This window comes from Gambusia affinis, linkage group LG24 (genome assembly GCF_019740435.1).
Source record: "Gambusia affinis linkage group LG24, SWU_Gaff_1.0, whole genome shotgun sequence".
Taxonomy (NCBI): domain Eukaryota; kingdom Metazoa; phylum Chordata; class Actinopteri; order Cyprinodontiformes; family Poeciliidae; genus Gambusia; species Gambusia affinis.
In genome coordinates, this window is record NC_057891.1 from 9630458 (window position 1) to 9649803 (window position 19346).

Here is a 19346-nt window from a genome sequence, read left to right on the forward strand (position 1 = left end):
AGATATGTTGTTGAAATAAATACTGTTGTTTGATTTTATTCATCTCAACCTTTCACTGGCCTGTATTAAAGTAGTTTTTCTCTATCACTACAGAACACTGTTAATATATTCCATCTGTTTGGGTTGCTTAAATCAGTCTGAAATGCATGAGGCTCTGTGAGAGTTTTTTTGTGTGTTTACTTGAATTTTCTGCCCAGCAATTTCTTCAGGAGTATTTTCACACCCATTCACTGTCAAGCTTATTATGGAGTCTCATACAATGGTAGTGCCAGCATTACTTTTTGAAAAGCTATTGTTTTAAACTTTGATATCATAGCTGTTGTTTTGTTTTCTTACAATCAGATAAAAACAGTGTTTTGAGTGGAGTGCCTCTCAAAACACTGCACTGTTTCATTTCAATAAAAGAAAACTCAATAAATAATTAAGCAATTACAGATATTTTCTGTGTCTGCTGAGTGGAGCACCTTACTGTTGTCAGGGAAACAAAAAAGTGGGAGTATGAAAACAAAAAGCTGTGGATACTTGCAGGTGCAGGCAAAGACAGAGACAGTTATGGACTCTTGACACTCTAACACCTCTAGACACAAGCTCTTCTGAAATAACATTAGCTGTTGGGGAGATTATATTAGCCACCTGTTGCTGTCTGGCATTTTGACAGTGCCTCCTAATAAAACGTCCTCTAATATAAAAACCGTAGTTGTGCTTCCTGCCTAATGAAAGAGAATAATAGAAATAGAAAATGAATTTTATTTGTTTACGGTAATTTCTTTTTGTATTTGATTAAAATTTCTATGTTGGTGTAGTTGGTGTTAAAGGCAATGTTAAGCAATAGGCTTCTGCATAACACTGATGTATGGCAACAACTCAGTGATTCTTAAAAAGTTGGACAAAATTTGTTTAAATTTTCCTCAAACAATTTTTAAATTATTCCTCAAGCTTATGTATACAAATATGACAAATAATGTTTCAGAAATGTAAAGATGGAAAAAATACATTTTTAACGGACCTGACCCAGAACTTTGTTATCACCATCTGACAAAAATAAATATAAACCCTCTCGACATTAAAAGTGACTGTTGTCGAGAGATTACCTGCGCGGAAGATAACATGGGAAGTTATTTCCAATCTTTTCCTAGAATCCCAGTTGTGTTCGTATTATTCCTGAAAAGGAAAAACAAGGCCCACTCTGCCGTCGTCCCGCTAGAACTAATTTTCTAATTCGACGTTTAAAAGCTTGGCTCCCTCAAGACTCCACTGTGGCAGCCAGCTGTTACCCTCTCATGGTGATGGTGTCAATGCTAGGTAAGCTGGAACGCTGATTGATTGGCAGACTGCTTGATTGTAATTTATGGGTTAGCCTGCTGTTTTTCAGGTCCAGAGTCTGCATTGGCTGATGCCTCATTTGTAAAAATTACAGCCGGTGTCAGGTAAAATTATGTTGCATTTCAGCTGAGCAACTGTTGCCAGCTTATATCATTTATGGCTGACCACACTCCACTGCTTCGTACGCTGCAGTGGTCCAACAGCGTGCCTGTTTGCATCCAACCGATTTTAAGATCTGCTTGATGAACTTCAATAGGATGTTGAAGTTCATCAATGCAGTTCAGTAATGCAGTTCATTGACAAAAGACCTAGTGAAGCAAAAAGGTAAAACTTTGGGAAGGTAGTCAAAGATTTTAGTGTCATATCATTTCCTACATTTTCAAATATTTACTGTAAAGGGTTGTATTATGGAAAATTGACATTTGTGAACTTCGCGTAATGTTCTAATTTTATTTCATCAAAATTCACCTGAAGTGTTGCATCCATTTTTTTATGCATGTTTGAGAAATCTTCCACTCTCTCATGGCTGCCTTCCCCACTCTGAGTTTTTAAAGAGACAATTTCAAGCTCTTAAATTACTCAGTCAAATTTATTTTAAGTCATATTTAATATATATATATATATAGATAGAATTAAAATAATAACCTATATAAATACTAATCATTATATTTGAGGACTATTAGAATCTATGTCTGTTTTGTGAGAGATGTCTGCAGGAAACTGAGAAGCAGTCTGCTGAGGAGTGAAGAGGAGGGTACCATGAACAAGACGTTTCAGCGGTGATGGCCTAGAGAAACTGCAAACTTTTATCTTTTGAAATATGCTTTTGAAGATTGTATGAATGAGTTGTGTTCATGTGAGTGTGCAGCTGTGTTTTGTTGCTCCTCCTTCAGGGCTGCCCACTGTCTGTAACTAGGGTGTTCCCAATTCTAATAAATCAGGATAAGACTCAGTTGAAGCTTCAGAGCATATAGGCCGAAATCTGTAACTGGGTTTCAACTGTGTTCTCCCTGCAGGTAAAACTTAAGTTCTGACTCTTGTCTCTTCTTTGTGTCTGTGTTCAGGTAATTTAAACCTAACAAATATTTTTATAACAACTGAACATAGCATAGTTACTTGATCATATTGTCATGGCATGGCTGCAAATGGCCTGGAAAATACATAATAGGCTACTGACTCTTTAAATTTCAATCCAAATTCCGCAAAAATTAAAAAAAGGGTTAAAAATTAATAATCATGCAGAAGCTACCAAAGACTACTTAAAAATGTTTATATTTAGTCATGTTGTCCACAATGTGTCTATCCAATGAACATGACAGACTGTTCTGCCTGTCAGTTAAGGGGTTAAATAATTGCTCACAGTATGTTTACAGACTCTAAAGAATATTTGTTTCAAATAAAATATGTCTAAAAGTTTTGGAGACAAATTACATCTCAAGTCAAAGAGTTAGGCCAAGTGTTGGCTGAATCTTTCAGGTCCAATCCTGATGTTTCTGGACTCTGAGTGGGTCAAATCCACAATTAGTTTTACTGAAGTTTTTACACAATTGTGCTGCTTCAAGACAGCTGGGAAATGCAGACAAATCCCATTTCAAAGGGAGAGAAAAATGTCACACAAGTTCTTTGCAACAGCTTCATATTTTAAGTGATGCTCTTCAACAACCACAGTGCCTTCAGATCGTGAATCATTTATTCACCATTGGACAATTTCTGGACTTACTCTGAACTATTCATCAAAAATGGTGTGGATTGTTTTGGTTTGTTTGAAGTAGGCCATGTTGCTGTTTTGCTCAGGTCTAAGAAGAATCTGAGGACATGAAAAAGTTCATAATGTGAACAATTACGGTAGTTAATACGCATTTTTTTCTTTCTCTTGCTGAAAGAGACTGGGTTGATAATTAGCTTTTCACAGCAAATGATAAAATAAAACAGATTTTTTTCTGGACAGGTTGGTAGTGGCTTCACATTTCTTGCTTCTTTTACCATTCCAGACTGCTGGTCTGCTATCACTATCTCCTAATTTAGGTATAATCTAACATGCAAACAGTACATTGCTTAGCCATACTCCTCTTGAATTTTCACATAGAAATGGACACTTCTTACCTGCTCTGTTTGCCTGCACCTTTGAGAAATATTTCTACTGATGATCAGGAACCCACACCTTCATGATTACAGGATCATCCATAGCAGCAGTGGATGCAACAGCTGATCACCAGATCAGCCTGACAGCTGTTGCTCAAAAACACAATTGATAAAAATCACAGGAACAGGGACAAAGGCTTTTTATATGTTTTTTAATCTCTAGAGTATTTTTACTGTATTAATTATTTTACTGTAGGTGTCCACTCTGAATTAATGTCTTAATAACCACAGGGATATTAAAACATATAATGCAGAAAGTAAGAGGTTTATCCCAAAGAACTTACCAAGAAGCTGCATCAGAGACCATGGATACCAAGATGCCTCTATTCTTTTGGAGACCGTAACCAGGAATCATAATCTTCAGCTTCATATTTCATTCATGCAGTATTTAGTGTGGGAGCATGGTGCACAGCAGCTGTAAAAATGCACACAAATTTCTTGATTTGGTTTGTTGGGGTTTGCCCATGGGGGCTTGTCAGGTAGTTAATGGAGTGCCGGTTTGAACCCCTGCTCCGTAAATCACTTCACCGTTGTGTCTTTTGGCAGGACAGTTCACCTGCTTTGCATTCTGGTGGTGGTCTGAGGACCTGGTGGTGACAAGTCTACTGCTGCACCTGAATTACTGTCACCTGTATCCTATTGTTTTTCTTCCTACTTAAGTTCCATTTTCCCTGTAGCAGTTGCTATTTTGTTTCAACTGATGTGAATATCTCAGCATATTGATAATCTAGTGGTCTGCCTTGTTTGGTCCTCCTTTGCTTATCTGATTCCTGGTTTGACCCTGGCCTGTCTCGGATTGCTTCTACTGTTTTTGGACAGTAGATTTTGGACCCCATCCAGCTTTGCATTGACTTCACTAGTAGAGAATATTTCTCATAATTAATTGTGTAAAACTGTTTTCTGAGTCTGAGTTGTGTGTTTGGATTGAAAGTCTGACTATCCTGTCAGGTGACACAGACTGAACGAAGCTTACCACTCTCAGAATGTACATATGTGGATCGGTGGATGAATGACTCTTTGTAGTGTTAAGCACTTTGAAGTCCTCAGTCCCTTTACCATATGTTCCAGCCATATTCTATTTGGACTTCTTTCACACTGACTTTGACATAGAGTAGAGGTAGGCATCATTACAATTTTGAATTTGAATTTGCATTTGGGGGAAGAGTCAGACTTGGAGTGATCTCAATGAAGAGGCAAGAAGAAGCAAACTTTGATTAGATAATGGAGACCAATGACAAGGCTAGTCTTCTGAAGCCAGGTCTGAAGGGTAGAGCTTTGGTTTTATATTTTGAAGGAACTGGACATAGCAGGGTAGTGGTTTACCCAAATTTTTATTGTCTTAAGGAGGACTAGGACAGCACCTCTGGAGGAGGAGATCCGGGTGGTCGGCCCAGATTTTATCAAACAGAAAAGGAGTCTGTTCCAACCTTAACAGGGTCACATTGCTCTGTTGCCCTGGCTAAAGCTTACCCTAGGGCATTGCAATAAAAGCTCTGACCTACTGCCAAGCCCCAGACTCAGGAGGAGCAGTAGGGCTTTCATCGTGGCTAGGGAAAAGTCAAGCTTATCTTTTAATTTGCAGAATTGCTGAGTGGTCATGGGAATACACTTATCCTGTCCACCTGGATTTTATGGATCTAGAGAAGGCTTACAGCCATGTCTTCTGAGGATTGTTTTTTTCTGCAAAACACATTACCTTTGAGCCTTTTAACATGTATCTCTCCATGCTGGGCCAAGGCATAAACAGTTTCTCTGCACAAAATTAAACTTGTTTTCCAAAGGGGATTGAACTGACCAGGACTGCCACTTTTCACCAATCCTGTCTTTGGGGTACATGATCTCAATACCAGAGAAGAAAGTAATAGTTTGAGCCCCCAAAGTCTCATCTTAATGATTTCCAGATAGTATAAATCTGTTGGTGTTTGTTGACTTTTAGTGAGCACTTAAATGAACATTCCTACACATATAGTCAGTCATAGTCAATGGTTAACATGATGATCATAATCATAATTACATCAACTTATTTTCTACCTAATAACAAATAAAATACATGTAAGGTTTCACCTTTACTCTAAAGAATGCCAACACCTGGCTGAGGCAATATACCTTAACTTCCAATTCTTTACCTCATCTTAACACTGTGAAAGCTGCTGCTCAGAAAATACCATTTGTATTGATTTTAGCTGCTGGTCCTTTTACAGTTTACATCTCATGGTATTGTTGTCACTGTGTTCAGGCATCTTCATGTTTCTCTGCCCCTTTATGTCGCCCCTGTGGGCATTGTTGAATACAGAGCTGAGAAGATTCATCCTGTAAACAGAGCATCAAGGTCACAGTCAGCTGAGGGAAATGTGTCCCAATAAAGCTGCTACAGCTCAAACTAAGGTAGTAATGCAGACCGCATGAGAATGTTTTCTTATGACATTAGAAAACTGTAAAGCTATCCCTGCAACAAAGGAAATCATAAATTTCAAATTACATAATTACTGAGAACTGAGAAAGGTAAAAACAATAAAATCACATATAGGCACATCTTAAACAATTTTATCTTTGTCCCTCATTTCAGAAGGTGGGACTCATATACCATGTAGATTCATTATACATGGAGTGAAATATGTCATGCCTTTTAATTTGATGATTTTGGCTTACAGTGTCTTAGAAAATTACAATATTAGATAAGATAAATAAAACAACTAGATATTTTTAACATAAATGTCAGGATATTTATTTCTATGTTACTTACTTCACTCTTGACAATACTCCATGATAAGGGCAATTTGTTGGCTAGTCACAGAACCAACCATGGCCACTGAACCAGCCTTTGGTAGCTTTGGCTTTGGCAGTTTGGGTCAGCACTAAGTCCTGGTGGTAAATGAAATCAGTCTCTATAAGGGTTGTCAGCAGAAGAAAATACTCTAAAGCTTCCTGTAGCTAGTGGTGTTGACGGTGAACTTCCAAACAGATGACAGACTTTAAGCAAAATGAACTCTGTAGTTCTCCACTCTTCCCTCAGACTGTGGCACACTGCTTTCCACATGAAATGCAAACCTTACATTCATCTGAAAGGGAGTCTTTAAAGCACCAAGCAATGAATACTTCTTTTCCTCCTTAGTAAAGGGTAAGATGTTCTCTGATTCCATATTAGCTTGACTTAATGCAACTTTTGTAGAATTTGAACTTTTTGGAAGCTATAAAGCTTTGAAGATGTAACTTTACACGGTAATATAATTTGCTCTGAAATGATTTGTGTTTTGGAGTCAAGGAGAAAATGTTCTTCTCACCATCTTGTGCTTTAAGTAAAGTCAATACTAACATTGCTGCTGCCTGTTTACCATCTGTGGTACTACTCTAATCTCTCCTTGGAGCTGAAAAATCCATATGCATTTGCATTTTAGTCATTTCCTGCTGCCATTTCATTTTGACAGCCAAGACAGTGATTAAGATATTTATGCTGATGCTCTGCAGCAATTAGTACATGACCTGTTCTGTTAAATATTTTAGGAAGTGGTAGGAGGATGATAGCCACACCATCTTCTTTATTACATGAACAAACATATTCACTTGTGTAGCACTTCTTATTTAAAGACAACAGCAGAACTGAAAAATTGTTTCTTCAACATTAGTGACAAATTGACAAAGTTTTGCACACATTTGTAATGGAACCACAGCTATTGACTGTAAAACACAAATATATGTACAAAGATAATAGCTAACAGGTTGATGTTACTGCAGACAGTGAAATTAAACCATCTGTTGGTCACAAGCTCCTCTAATCTTTTGCTTTTTCCACTTCTCTTCAATTCTCTTCTTCCGTTTAGACAAAAAGCTGGGAAGCAAGAATAAAAGTCTTCCAAAAGAATAAATCACTATCAAAGCTACTCCAACATATTGCTGCCTTGTGTGGTGTAATTCTAGAGGTAACACAGCATGAAGACCAAGGCAAAGCTGAAATTTAATCAGTAGATTTTTTAAAAAGTGTCTTTGATTGAAATGAAAGTTTAATTTCCTGTTTGGTTTTACTGGCAGAACATTACTTCTCATTTAGGCCCAGCAGTGAAACAGTAGCGATTATAATACGCACCGTGACAAACCCTTACATCTATTTCCTATAATAGCCTGTGTGGAGAAAGAGAGAAAGGGAGAGTTTCTCTCTGATGGAAACCATAGCATGTAGGACACAGAGGTCAGAGTCAGATGATATTTTGCCCTGCTGTACTGTCGCCAGATGAAACAGCAAGGATGATTTATGGAGGCTGCTGTACGGCAGGCAGAGCAGAGAACAATGTTTTCACTGGCCCCAGCAGACATGGGCAAAATTGGGTTACTTGCAAAATGTAAAGACTCTGTCTAAGACTAACAAATTTAATCATGGTCATCCTCCCCTGCATGTTGTTTTTCATCTGGTTGGATTACAGAGGTTTCTCCTCTCTCATTGTATCTCTTTGGAAACACGTCGTCCTGGTTAAATCGCTGCAGCACAGCACTGGGGTATCTGTAGGAAGTTGGAAAAACTGATTACATATTAGAGCAAACACCACACTAGGTTTTAACAATCCTTTTCAGATTTGAAGAAAATATTTCTTTGCACATACTATTGCAGGAATGCAAACATTATGACTGACATGTCAGTCATTATGTTAAGGTTTGAGTTTTGTGGATAATCCAACTTGGCAGTTCTGCAAAAGAGAAAACTTCAGTCTTCAGTGATGTCACTGAAGACTGAAGCTGCTATAACCTCTGTTAGGATGTTTCTGACTGATTACAGGAGCAGCCAAAAGAAAGAAAGAGGAATGTTAAGAGCATCTTATTTCTTCTCAAATTCAGATTTGAAACCATATAACTTGGATCAAATGTTTAGGTTTTTCCTCCACAAGATTCTTGCAATAGTTTGAGGGAACCTTTTCCTCCTGACAGAACTGGGTCAGGTTTGTATGTCTACTTGCACACGCACACCTTTTCAGGTCTGACCACAAATTTTCTTTAGGACTGAGATCAAGATTGTATGACGTCATTCCAAAGCATGACTTTGTTTTCTGTTTACTACTAATCTTCGTTTAGAAAACCAACACTTCCCCATATCTACAAATTTTCCCTCAATGTTCTTTCCTTGCAATTTCTGGAGCAGCTCTTCAGTTCATGTTGATACAGCTGTATTCCACTGACCATGTAATTGCATAATTTGACATTCTGAAAATAAATTTGCCTCATGGAGACAATCCAATTAAGGAAAACCTTGTCTTTTGATAAAAAGGGATTTCCTCCCATTCAGCCACAAGAGTATTAAAAGAGCTACAACATGATATTGGTAGATAAAGCCACACTGCAAACCTGATAACCATTGCTGCCATTTCATTACTTTAGCTGAGCCAATTTATGTCTTGCTGAAGGTTGGAAGGTTTGGCTGGATGTAAGTACACTCGGTGGGGTCCCAGAAATTCAACCACACACATGAGTTAGAGAAGGAAAAAACAGGTTTAATTAAATTTTCAGATTCTGGTTGCTGCTCAGGATGTGGTCGTCCAACACAGCACTGAGAAAGGACGGGAGAAGACTGGTGATGCACTGATAAAGGAGGGGTAACTTAGAAATGTTCAGCTTAAACGACTTGTAGTGCAATGGACAGGTGGAGCAGGTAGAACAGGCTGCTGTGGAACCAATGAAACTCTCCACGAGGAGATCCAAGAGGCAACACCCAGGGACTAAGACGATAATCAGGCAGAGGTCATACACAGGAAGGCAGAGAGAGCAAACTTAACGTGAGGGACAGGCAATACTCAGTGGTCGTGAGGCAAAGCTTGGGTCAGAGTCCAGAAATCCAGAATAGTTGGGATCCATGAAGGGCTTGGCAGGGGGGTCAAGCCATGGACAGAAAAGGCTCAAAGAAACACTGAAGGTTTGAAAGGAAATGCTGGATCTCTACTGGCTCATGGCTGTCAATAATCTGGCAAGGAGCCAGAGCCTGAGAGGTGTATATGTAGAGCAGGGACCAGGTGATTGCCTGGTAAGCAATCAGGCGTAGCAGGTGAACTGAATGAGTGGTTAAGTACAGCATGGAAAAGGCAGAACATGAATCAAGACAGCTGGAAACCACAGCTGGAATACATTTGCTTCAATGGATTCTGATCAATTAGTATCCTGACCAAATGTAACTACCCTACCTAACTCCTCTGGATGTGGGTGGGTCTACTTTAAGTGATGACTGAAGCTCATTCCAGGATCTTGTCCTTCCATCAGTGATACATGGCTTTATTTTGATGCCGTTTTTTTTCAACTATGGCAAATTCCATTTTCAGTTTTTGTTCAGTAAATAGTGCTGCTGTTGTCATTTTCCAGTTGCCTGGCAGATTGATATTTAAGCAGTATATTTAATATGAAAAGCCATAAAAATGGCTTACTGGTTTTTATTTTTGCTAAGGCACAGTTTTCCAGCCCAGGATAAATATGGATAAATAAACAATTTCATTGTTTTCTTTTTAATCAGTTACAGAATTGTTAAACGTCTATGCCTGTCACTGGAAGCCCAACACACATTCATACACTTTGGATTCATTCATGGCAAAGCAATAATTTTGAGAAAATGTGTGGAGGCAGATGCAATGATGGGGAATTTAGAATTTGAGCTAGAATAAATCCTTTGCTGCCAACACCTCTTAACTCCTCATTTACATGGACAAGAAGTCATAAAAAAAGGCCAAAAATCCTTAGGTCACTGCAGGCCTGCAGCTGATAAGGAAAAACTATCAAGGAAGTTACACTGAAGACAATATTTTCCAGATGAAAATAGGTTGAGGGGGATTTCTACAGGTCATTATTACCTCCTCACTACTTACCTGCTCATATATTGACTGTGGAGATTTCATATTCATCTGTTCAGGGTTCAGCTACCCAGGGAAGGAAATGCAATCAACTGACTTTGCTGCTGAGGTTTCTGCTTGCATTTTAATTTGTGTTTCAGCTCCTCTGTGGCGCTTCCCTCTGCAACGCTGTCACTGTGGGCCTTTGTGCTGCATTTGAGATGCAAAGAAACAAGCAAACACTTCTATTTTAAACCAAAGTCCACGCACAACCTTTATCTCTGCCCCCTCCAATTTGGCATGTTACCTTGTCATCGTGGCGATCGATATGCCTGGGTAATGGCTGCCTGGAGAGCAGCACCTCCTGAATGACAGTTCTGGGAGCTGGGCTGAGTGATGGAGCATTGTTGCCAGCTTAATTAACTTCCAGTTGAGTCTTCAGCGAATGCATTCAGCACCCCACCAACATCTTCCTCACTGCATCATTCCTCTTTCCATCCCCACCTCTACCCTGTCACCCTGAGCATAAACAACATGCCAATTAAAAAGGATGCTTGCATTTTCAAGCTGTTGTTGTTTACACACAAGTTTCGTAATACATATTCATTCTGTTGTTATAAGAATTTGTGCAGGATAATGTATTATAGACCAAACAATGTTTGTCCGCTGAAAGAAAGTTTCCCTTGTGTCCTAAAGAGATTTTTTACACACACACACACACACTGTTTATACAGAAGCCCAGCGATGCCAGAAGAGACTGTATAGAGACATCCATTGCGCTTCAGTAGCTGCAAATTACCATTAAAGATTTCAATTTTCCCCCTGTCACTTCAGTTTTAAGTCAAAAGCTAATTTGCTTGCCTCGTGCAAAGGAGATCAATAGATTGATTCGAGAGAATGAAGGTAAGGTCGGGGTATTGTTGAAGAGAGGGTTTTCAGGACCGTTTCATGGAATAAAAGATAAACCATGGAAAAGATACTCTTCACAGTTCAGCTGTTTAAAGTGGATTAGAGAGCACAGAGCCCAAAAGATGGACTGAGCTCATAGAGTGGTTTGTTAGTCATACTGACCATTTATCCAGTGGTACTCATTATAACTCTTTACATCATTCAGATTAATTTTTTTTGTAGATGTTTATATAGAAATATAAGATATTTACACACATTTTAAGATAGTGTGCATCACTAATGACCATCCTGTGGTCCACAGTTTTGCTTTTTACATTATCAGTCAGTATGAGTGGAAGTGATTCACATGTTCCATCCTCCTCATGTTTCACACAGGAAGATCAACAATGGTGCACTTCCTCCAACATTCATTAGGAAATCATTGTTGGCTTCTCAGTACATAAACTTTCAATGCTTCAGTTTAATGGATCATAAAACAATGTTTGTATAAACCATTAGGACATGGTGAAAAGTGAAGTTATAACAAGGTGAAAGTCTGTTATGATTGACACATTTTGAATTAACCAGTAGCTTTAGCCTAAGACCAACCATACGCCGTGTCAGCAAATAAAGTCCAAATTAAAAACTCATTAAATGGATGAAAATTATTTTAAGCATGGATAGTCATTCAGCAACAGTAATTTTAGACCTATTGATATTATTCTGTTCACAGTTTTTAGCCTGAATTTAATGTCAATTTAATTAGCATTTTATTCAGGAATGATTGAATAGGAACAATGTTAAATTTTCTTGTTTGTTTTGCTTTTTTACAATTCAAAATTTCAGGAAAACAGATAAAAAAACTATATATATATATAGTTTTTTTATTATTATTTTAAGACAAGTCTCAAATGAGTCATCAAAGGTATAAATATACCAGTCATCTTTTTGGGATATTAAAAGTATACTGATTTTTTAACTTTGGAGATGCTGCTAGTAATATAAACCAAGCTCGTTGGTGAGCTAACATTACGTTTTGTGGGATGCTTTTCCACCTGACTTAAAAGTTTGAAGACTCATCTGAGGAGATTCACAAAAATTACAAAATCCTTTTATTTTCCTCTGATTTTATCACCATCCTCACAACAATTCATTTTTGATTTCCGACTCGGGTGGCTAGTGGTTGTGGTAGCAGAGGAACTGATCTTAATCAAATTTTTTTGATCTGATAATATCTCTGCAGTTTTAAAGGCAGGCTTTACCTGTTACACACCAAAAACAAAAGTCATTTGGTTTTTCCAGGTTCTCTAAACATAAGTCAACCATAAGTCCCTTTATGGATATCATCCATCCTTTGCTTTCTGCTTGTCCAAGATCACAACTTGATGTGCATCAGTGAGGCAAATGCAGGTATTCCACTCCTCCTGCTATTTCTGACTGATCCTCAGGAATTCCAGGGGCCAATAGGATGATAAAGTTCCTTGGAATGTTCCCAGAAAACCCAAACAATGCAGATGAGAAACAGTTTGACCTCAACCTCTCACCCACTCCATATTTTAGCCATTATCCATGTATTATCCAAAGGTGAGAGTTGGAACCTAAAAATACCAGCAAACTGGGAGGGGTACATTTTAAGTAAAACTGCTACCTCCACAACCTAAATGGAAGACAATGGACGATAGAGTTAGGTTCAATTGTAAGTCTTTTTGTGCAGAGGCTTTAATTAAAGATATTTCTCTTTCTTACAATTAAGCACTTTTATACTCTGTTGCAGGTCATGTACGCAGCAGTCAAAGGGGAATCCATCTTGCCAAGATCCACATGATGTGTGGGAGAGGCAAATTGGCACAGTTTGCAGTTATCCCTCTGAGTAGTGAGACCTTTTTTCACAGTAGTAGATAGAGAAGTCAAACCATAAATACAAGTAAAGACATTTTGCTCTCATGTGATCAGAGCTCCTTCCTACTCATTTTTCATTTCCTTTAAAAGACTTGAACCAAACTGAACTCCTTAAAGATTCTTTTCCACACTAATGTTGTTTTGAGAAAGAAAACCACCCAGTCAGTCCCAATAAGCAATCCATTCCTTTCTTTCTTTAGTTTATTTATTTAATTTTTTTAGAAAATACTGTGATATTTTATTAAAAATGTTGCAGAAAAACTTTATACAGGGGTCCAGCCAGAAATAGGTCTATTATCACTTAAGGCAAAACTGCAAAGAAATGAGACAAACTGAGGATTTTAATACTACAATAAAAACCCTTGTTAGCTTGACTGGATTGGGGACCAACTGACAAGAATATACCTTTTTATACAATTTATAAATGCAGCGTAAAATTTTGTGGATGTAATTCTTTTTCTCCTGATATAGGATGCAAAATGGAAAGGGCATTAATGGGTACTTATTTTGTTTTCATAGTAATTAATATTAATATTTACACTCATTCACTTGCTTGTGTAAACCAAAATATCACAAGTCTGGCACAATATTTTACATATTGCTAGCATATGACAATTGGAAATATCTAACATAGATGTCTTTACAAACATATCCAACTAATATTATTACAAAAATGCACTGCCATTTTTTATTCCTAAAGAATACATTGCTGGTCACATTGTAAGCTCAGGCAGAGCTGAGATTGCAAGACAAAAATAAGCAGGAAAAAAAATCCACAAAGTAAAGCAATAGAAGCAGAACAGGATGAGATCCAGTCAAACTGAAAATACTGAGTTAATCTCCTTTCCGGAACTCGAGTGTCTTAAAAAGTGAACATCAACCAACACACAAGACAGTACTGCATATGATGAACCGAAGAAATCTTCTCTGATGGGATTGTGTTCGCATTTTGGTAATTCTGACAAAACTAATGAAACACAAGCTGTAGCCAGAAAAAAAAAGATTATTTTTTGGGATATATTTACACACACAAAATTGAAAGCACAAGCCAAAAAAAAAAAAAAAAAAAGAACCATCCCAGCAAAAAAATAAAACCAAAAACAAATCAAATATAGAAATAGCTCTTTGTATTTTTTAAAATCTTCTTAAAAACATCTTATATGTGCACGCATAATTATATTCCCTTTTAGTTTTCTCCTTTTTTGAATTTATTTATTTATTTTTTTGCAAAGTTTTTATAAATACATATCAGGCTGGGGTGTAGAGTTGTGTGCCCAGGTCAGGTGTCCAATGCAGAAATTATTCTGAAAAGATGAAGCTTCTTTGTTGCTGTCTTGTTGTCTTGTGTATTTCTGGCTCAAAAACCTCCATAAAGGCTTTTTTGCCCCTTCTAAGGATATTAACAGTCAGTCCTGGTTGCTTTCTTTTAAGTAAAATCTTCTATGAAGCTTTGCTTCAAGAAGAGTTACTAATGTAACATTCATTCTGAATTTCTTGAGAAGTTTATGAGCAATGCACCCTTTTAATACTTTTCAAGAAGGCGTGATAACAAAATATCATCTGCTTAGACTCGGAGTCTGTGCTTTTCACAGTCAATTTCACATATTTGCTTTGTGTTGGAAACTGGATTGGTCCCAGCCCAGTTCAGCTATACTCGTGTTGTTGAGTGGCCGTGGGGCAAATTGGTACTGTTCTGGCTCCCACCAAACGTGTTGAAGTTGTGCAGAGGCTGCATGCCAGCCAGCGAGTTGGGGATCATTGTGATAGTGCTGGGCGTCATCAGCGGGATGTCGTCAGGCGACCGGCGTAGCGTGAGGGTGTAGTCAGGGGGACAGGTGAGCCGCAGTGTGTCATGGCTCTGCAGGGACTCACACTCGTGGTGATGTTCATGCTCAAGCTGCTGCTGCTTCATCTGTAAAGACATCAGCTCTTCGCTCTGCATGTGTGCCACATCGTTGGCTGTAGTAGAAGCGTTCGCTGGGGCGGAGTTGCGCTGCGGGGTTGGAACTCGGCGGTTGGACTCGTGTCGCCGCTTGTCTTTCTTGTAGTAGAGCGCCGCAAAGGCGAGGATGTTCAGAAAAAGCAGCGACGCCCCTACAGCGATGGTGACACTGAGCTCAGTGGAGTAGTCTCTCTTGGTCTCAATCATGACGGTTGATTCCTCAGTTAGGTCTCCGCTCTTGCGCTGGTCTGTGGTTTGCTTGGTGTTGGCAGAAGGGACTCCTGGGTGTCGTGTGGTGGACGGCCAGTTGTTTTTCCCTGGAAAGCGTTTGGTGTAAGGGTACGGGGTGGTGTCCTGCGGCGGTATCTTGGTGGTGGTGGACACGTACTGGAAAAACTCATTTATATTGTGAAGATGTGGAACAAGTTCCAGCCAGAACGCAACCTTCGTAGCCCGATAGTGATCCCGAACTCTTGGCTTTAGGCCAATGTGAAGGTAGAGCTGGTCTTTGGGGTTGTACTTAGTCCAGGCTACTTCTTCAAACCGGTTAGGCTTTGTGTGGATGAATTTTGTGTCTTGTGGAACTGGCTGATTCGGATCTCTGAAAGAGAGAAAAACAAAAACAATATTCTTAGTAAAGGTTTTAATTCAAAACCCATTCAGTAAAGTCTTTTCCTATCAATCACATGGCAACAAAGAGTTGCTCTGTTGCAGTTTTTCATGTATTCACAACACAATTCGTTGTGTTTTGACAAGGTAATGGATTATTATGTAGGGATTGAATTTTTAAAGGTTTCTTACATCACCCTTAACAAACCAACCGCAGTGTGAAACAAGGTTGCATCAGCCTCATGCTGTGAGAATGCTCAGCAGAGACTAAGAAGCTGGTAGAAGGTGGATGGAGTTAAATCCAGGACTATCTGGGAAGAAAAGCTGTTTGCAGAATTCTTGAGACTCGGGGGAAGGTTCACCTTCCAACATGACAATCACCCTAAAAATACGGCCAGAGCTACAATTAAAACGTTTATATCAGTGATATCGACTATCAATACTCAATGACCGGTATTCTCAATGTCTTAGATCTTTTCCTGGATGGTGTGAATACTTTTGTTAAGTATCAGTGTTTAAACCAAAGCAAGTATCTGTTGTTTCACTAAGGACTAATGTATGTCATGTACAGCTGAGTTATTGCCACATCGCTTCAAAAAAAAAGCATTTCCAAGTGACTCCAGGTTTAAATGAAAGTTCTGTTAAGTTATACAACACTTGAAACATTTTTTTCTTAGATTGTGTTCAGTGAATGGCAGGTGTTGTTGACAATATTCATGTTGTAAGAATGTTGCATACATAACAAGAAAGATTTTATGAGTTGGTTGTCATATTTAGTTATATTTACCTTTACATACTTCTGTGATATGTGCTTTCCCTGCATCCATTTTCTGTGCATGAATCAAATGATTGATGGCGGCTGGAACTAATGTAAAGCAGCCACTGGGTAAGACTGAGGAATGGAATCTTGTCATTCCCTCTTACTGATCCCAACTTATAAGTGGGCTCTGCTGGTTTATTTTCAGCACATTTTATTACAAAAATCATAGGACTTTTTTAGTTCTTTTCTTCTTAGTATGAGGTTTTCTTCCTATATGTTATGATGTATGATGTATATATGATAAAACTGCTGTTTTATCATGGATTTTTGAATCCATGATAAATCTAATCCTTAGATTGCCCTCTCACTGCTCTAGTGATGCAAAAAGCAAAAGGTATTTATTTGTAAGCTAATTTAAGGGATATAGACATATTTCTTCACTAAGCAATAATACCACAGTCTCCTGTGTTCTCTCAGCTTTGCTGTGTATGAGGTCGATGCCAGCAGTCATTTGGCAAAACATGGGGAACCCAAAGGACAGGTGGCCTGTTCATTGTCCTTTAGATAATCTTGGATCACATAAAAAGACATAAATAAAATGAAAGAAAAATAAAAGTTATAACAAAAAACATCATGAGTGATTGAAGAAAAATCTTCACACGATGCCAGAAATCCACTGCTTAAAGGAAGGACTCATAGATCCCACTGGCAGCAGAGTTGCTAATTCTTTCACCTCTCTGATCAATCAGGTAATAACTTTTTTTTTTTTTTTTTTTGCTAAATGCAGACTCCGCTGTTAAATAAAATATATTTTAAATATTTTATTAGAATCAGACTACTTTTATTTGTATTGTACCAAAATCTGTTTTTGAAAGAGATTCAGATATTTTTAGGTGCATTGCTGTCTGTCGATGTTGATTCTGCTCAGATTGGACATTGGCCTCTTTTATCTGAAAGTCAGAAATCACTTATTCATGCAGATCTACATCCATTACCTATCTGTGAGTATATTCACTTGTGAATAGGTAAATATGCAATAGAAAAGTTCCACTTTCCTATTGTATCAAATGCTTACTTTATGCAATAAAATACAAATTAATTATTTAAAATCATACGGTATATTTGTTGTTGTTTTTTGTTTTTTTTATCTTGATAGGGCAATGTGATTCTGTAATGTTTTTAGGTGATGTCTCTTAGGGTTGATGTGCACCAACAATGAAAATTCTCGACCTCCATTATTTGTAAGAAAACATTAAAATAAATAAATCCACAGTGTGTAAAATACTTATGTTCCCTGACTGTGTTTTCTGAAAGGGGCCAAACAGCAGGTGTGGTTGAAATCATGTAGTGATGACAATCTGTGTGACGAGCTGGTTGGTAGATTAAAGCCAAAAAACAAAACAAATCACCCGGACTGCATTTGGATAGAGGTCATACTAATCCTTTCTTGCCAATAACACACACTGATTGGGTCATGGGAAGATACTGGAACTTTTGCTTTTCTCCCTTGCAATCATACGGTATATTACATCATGTTGTATATAATTCACCAAAAAAATCACAAAAAAATAAATAAATTTTAAATGCTAACTTTTTAGCATTTTCAAATATTATAATATCTGAAAATGCTAAAAAGTTAGTGGGGCATAAATAATTTTCAAAAAAAAAAATTACTTGCCTGTGTCCTTTTCTACTTGTTTTTATTTGTGCCATTCAAAAAAAAAAAGGTTATCAAAAAAAAGAAAAAAGTGCCTCCCTCATTACTTCTGGCAGTCACAACTTCCTCATTGGAACCAGGAACAAAGCTGCTCAGCTCAAGCATCCCTGAAAGCTTCCCATGTTTCAGATGGATTCTGTTTTGGCAAACATTGGTCCATTTTTCTGAACACACTGAGCCAGAAGCAGAGTATTTTCTAGGATAATAAACTGGACCAGAACACTACTGTGCTCCTCGCTCAGTCAGAGGAATTTTGCCCAGGAATCCATCCTAAATCTCCTGCAGAGTCATCACTGCTGAACTCTGCAGCCCATTAGGATGTTGGTGTCAGTTTATTGAGGGTCCTAACAAGGAACTGTAGAAAAGTGGGTCCAAGTAATTGAGGCCCTTTGGGAGACAAAGCTGAGCAAAGACTTCTGAAACTAAGTACTTACAAATTTTAGATGGTCTACTGATTTTTTTACACTAAAGGAGTGAAAGTCAATTTATATCTGCAAACACTAGAGCAGATTTCCAGTCAGTAGTTACAATCATACAGCCCACTGGAGCCTCTTTATAAGACTCTTCACTATTTCATAAGAGTTTGTTTGCTTTGTGTTGAAGGCCATGAACATTCCTACTTCTAAAAATCATTGACAAACTTATTATTTTTCTATTTCAAAATTTTCTTCTTCACAGGATTTAAAAGGCAGCCATTTTACCAGAGTCAAGAAAAATCTAATTTGATTGTTGACCATGACTGAAGAAGTAGCACTATTCTCTACCTCCTACATGTTAATAATTAAGTTAACTGTAGAAAAAGGGAAGCTTCAGTCAGATTTAACATCAAATAAAATAAATATAATTTTCTTATAACTTAAGTATGCAGTTATTTGGTTTCAACAATGCCACTGGTAGATGATAAAAGCGGCACCTCTGCCTGATTAAACTGCCTCCTTAGGAAGGGTCAAAGACAGTCATCCAGTAAGGTTTGCCCTCCAGCTGGTAGCTGCATATGGAGCCACACAAAAACGATTGCTGGCATGTGGTAAGAGGTCCCTCAAGGCCTGTCATTGCTGTACAAACATATGTTAGAACAGACATCACCCCTCCCACTGAATGCATTAGAGATAGATAAAACAGAACACTTTAAACCTTCCTCGCCTATAGAACCGCCAATCGCTCATTTATTTACATCCAGATTTTTGTAATGATTGAGATCTCTTTTCTCTCTAATTTTACCAAACACTCCCTTCATTTCTGCTGGCAAGTAAATTAAAAGTTAAATAAACA

General features: G+C 38.0%; 1 protein-coding gene across 1 annotated transcript in view; it reads right to left on the reverse strand.

The window, feature by feature from the left end:
• Nucleotides 1-12168: 12168 nt before the first annotated feature.
• Nucleotides 12169-19346, reverse strand: part of nlgn4xa (neuroligin 4 X-linked a) — a 98627-nt gene continuing 91449 nt past the window's right edge. The window contains exon 6 of the mRNA XM_044109321.1: nt 12169-15589. Within this exon, the coding sequence (XP_043965256.1) occupies nt 14695-15589 (895 nt within the window). The 3' untranslated portion in view covers nt 12169-14694. The remainder of the gene's footprint in view (nt 15590-19346) is intronic.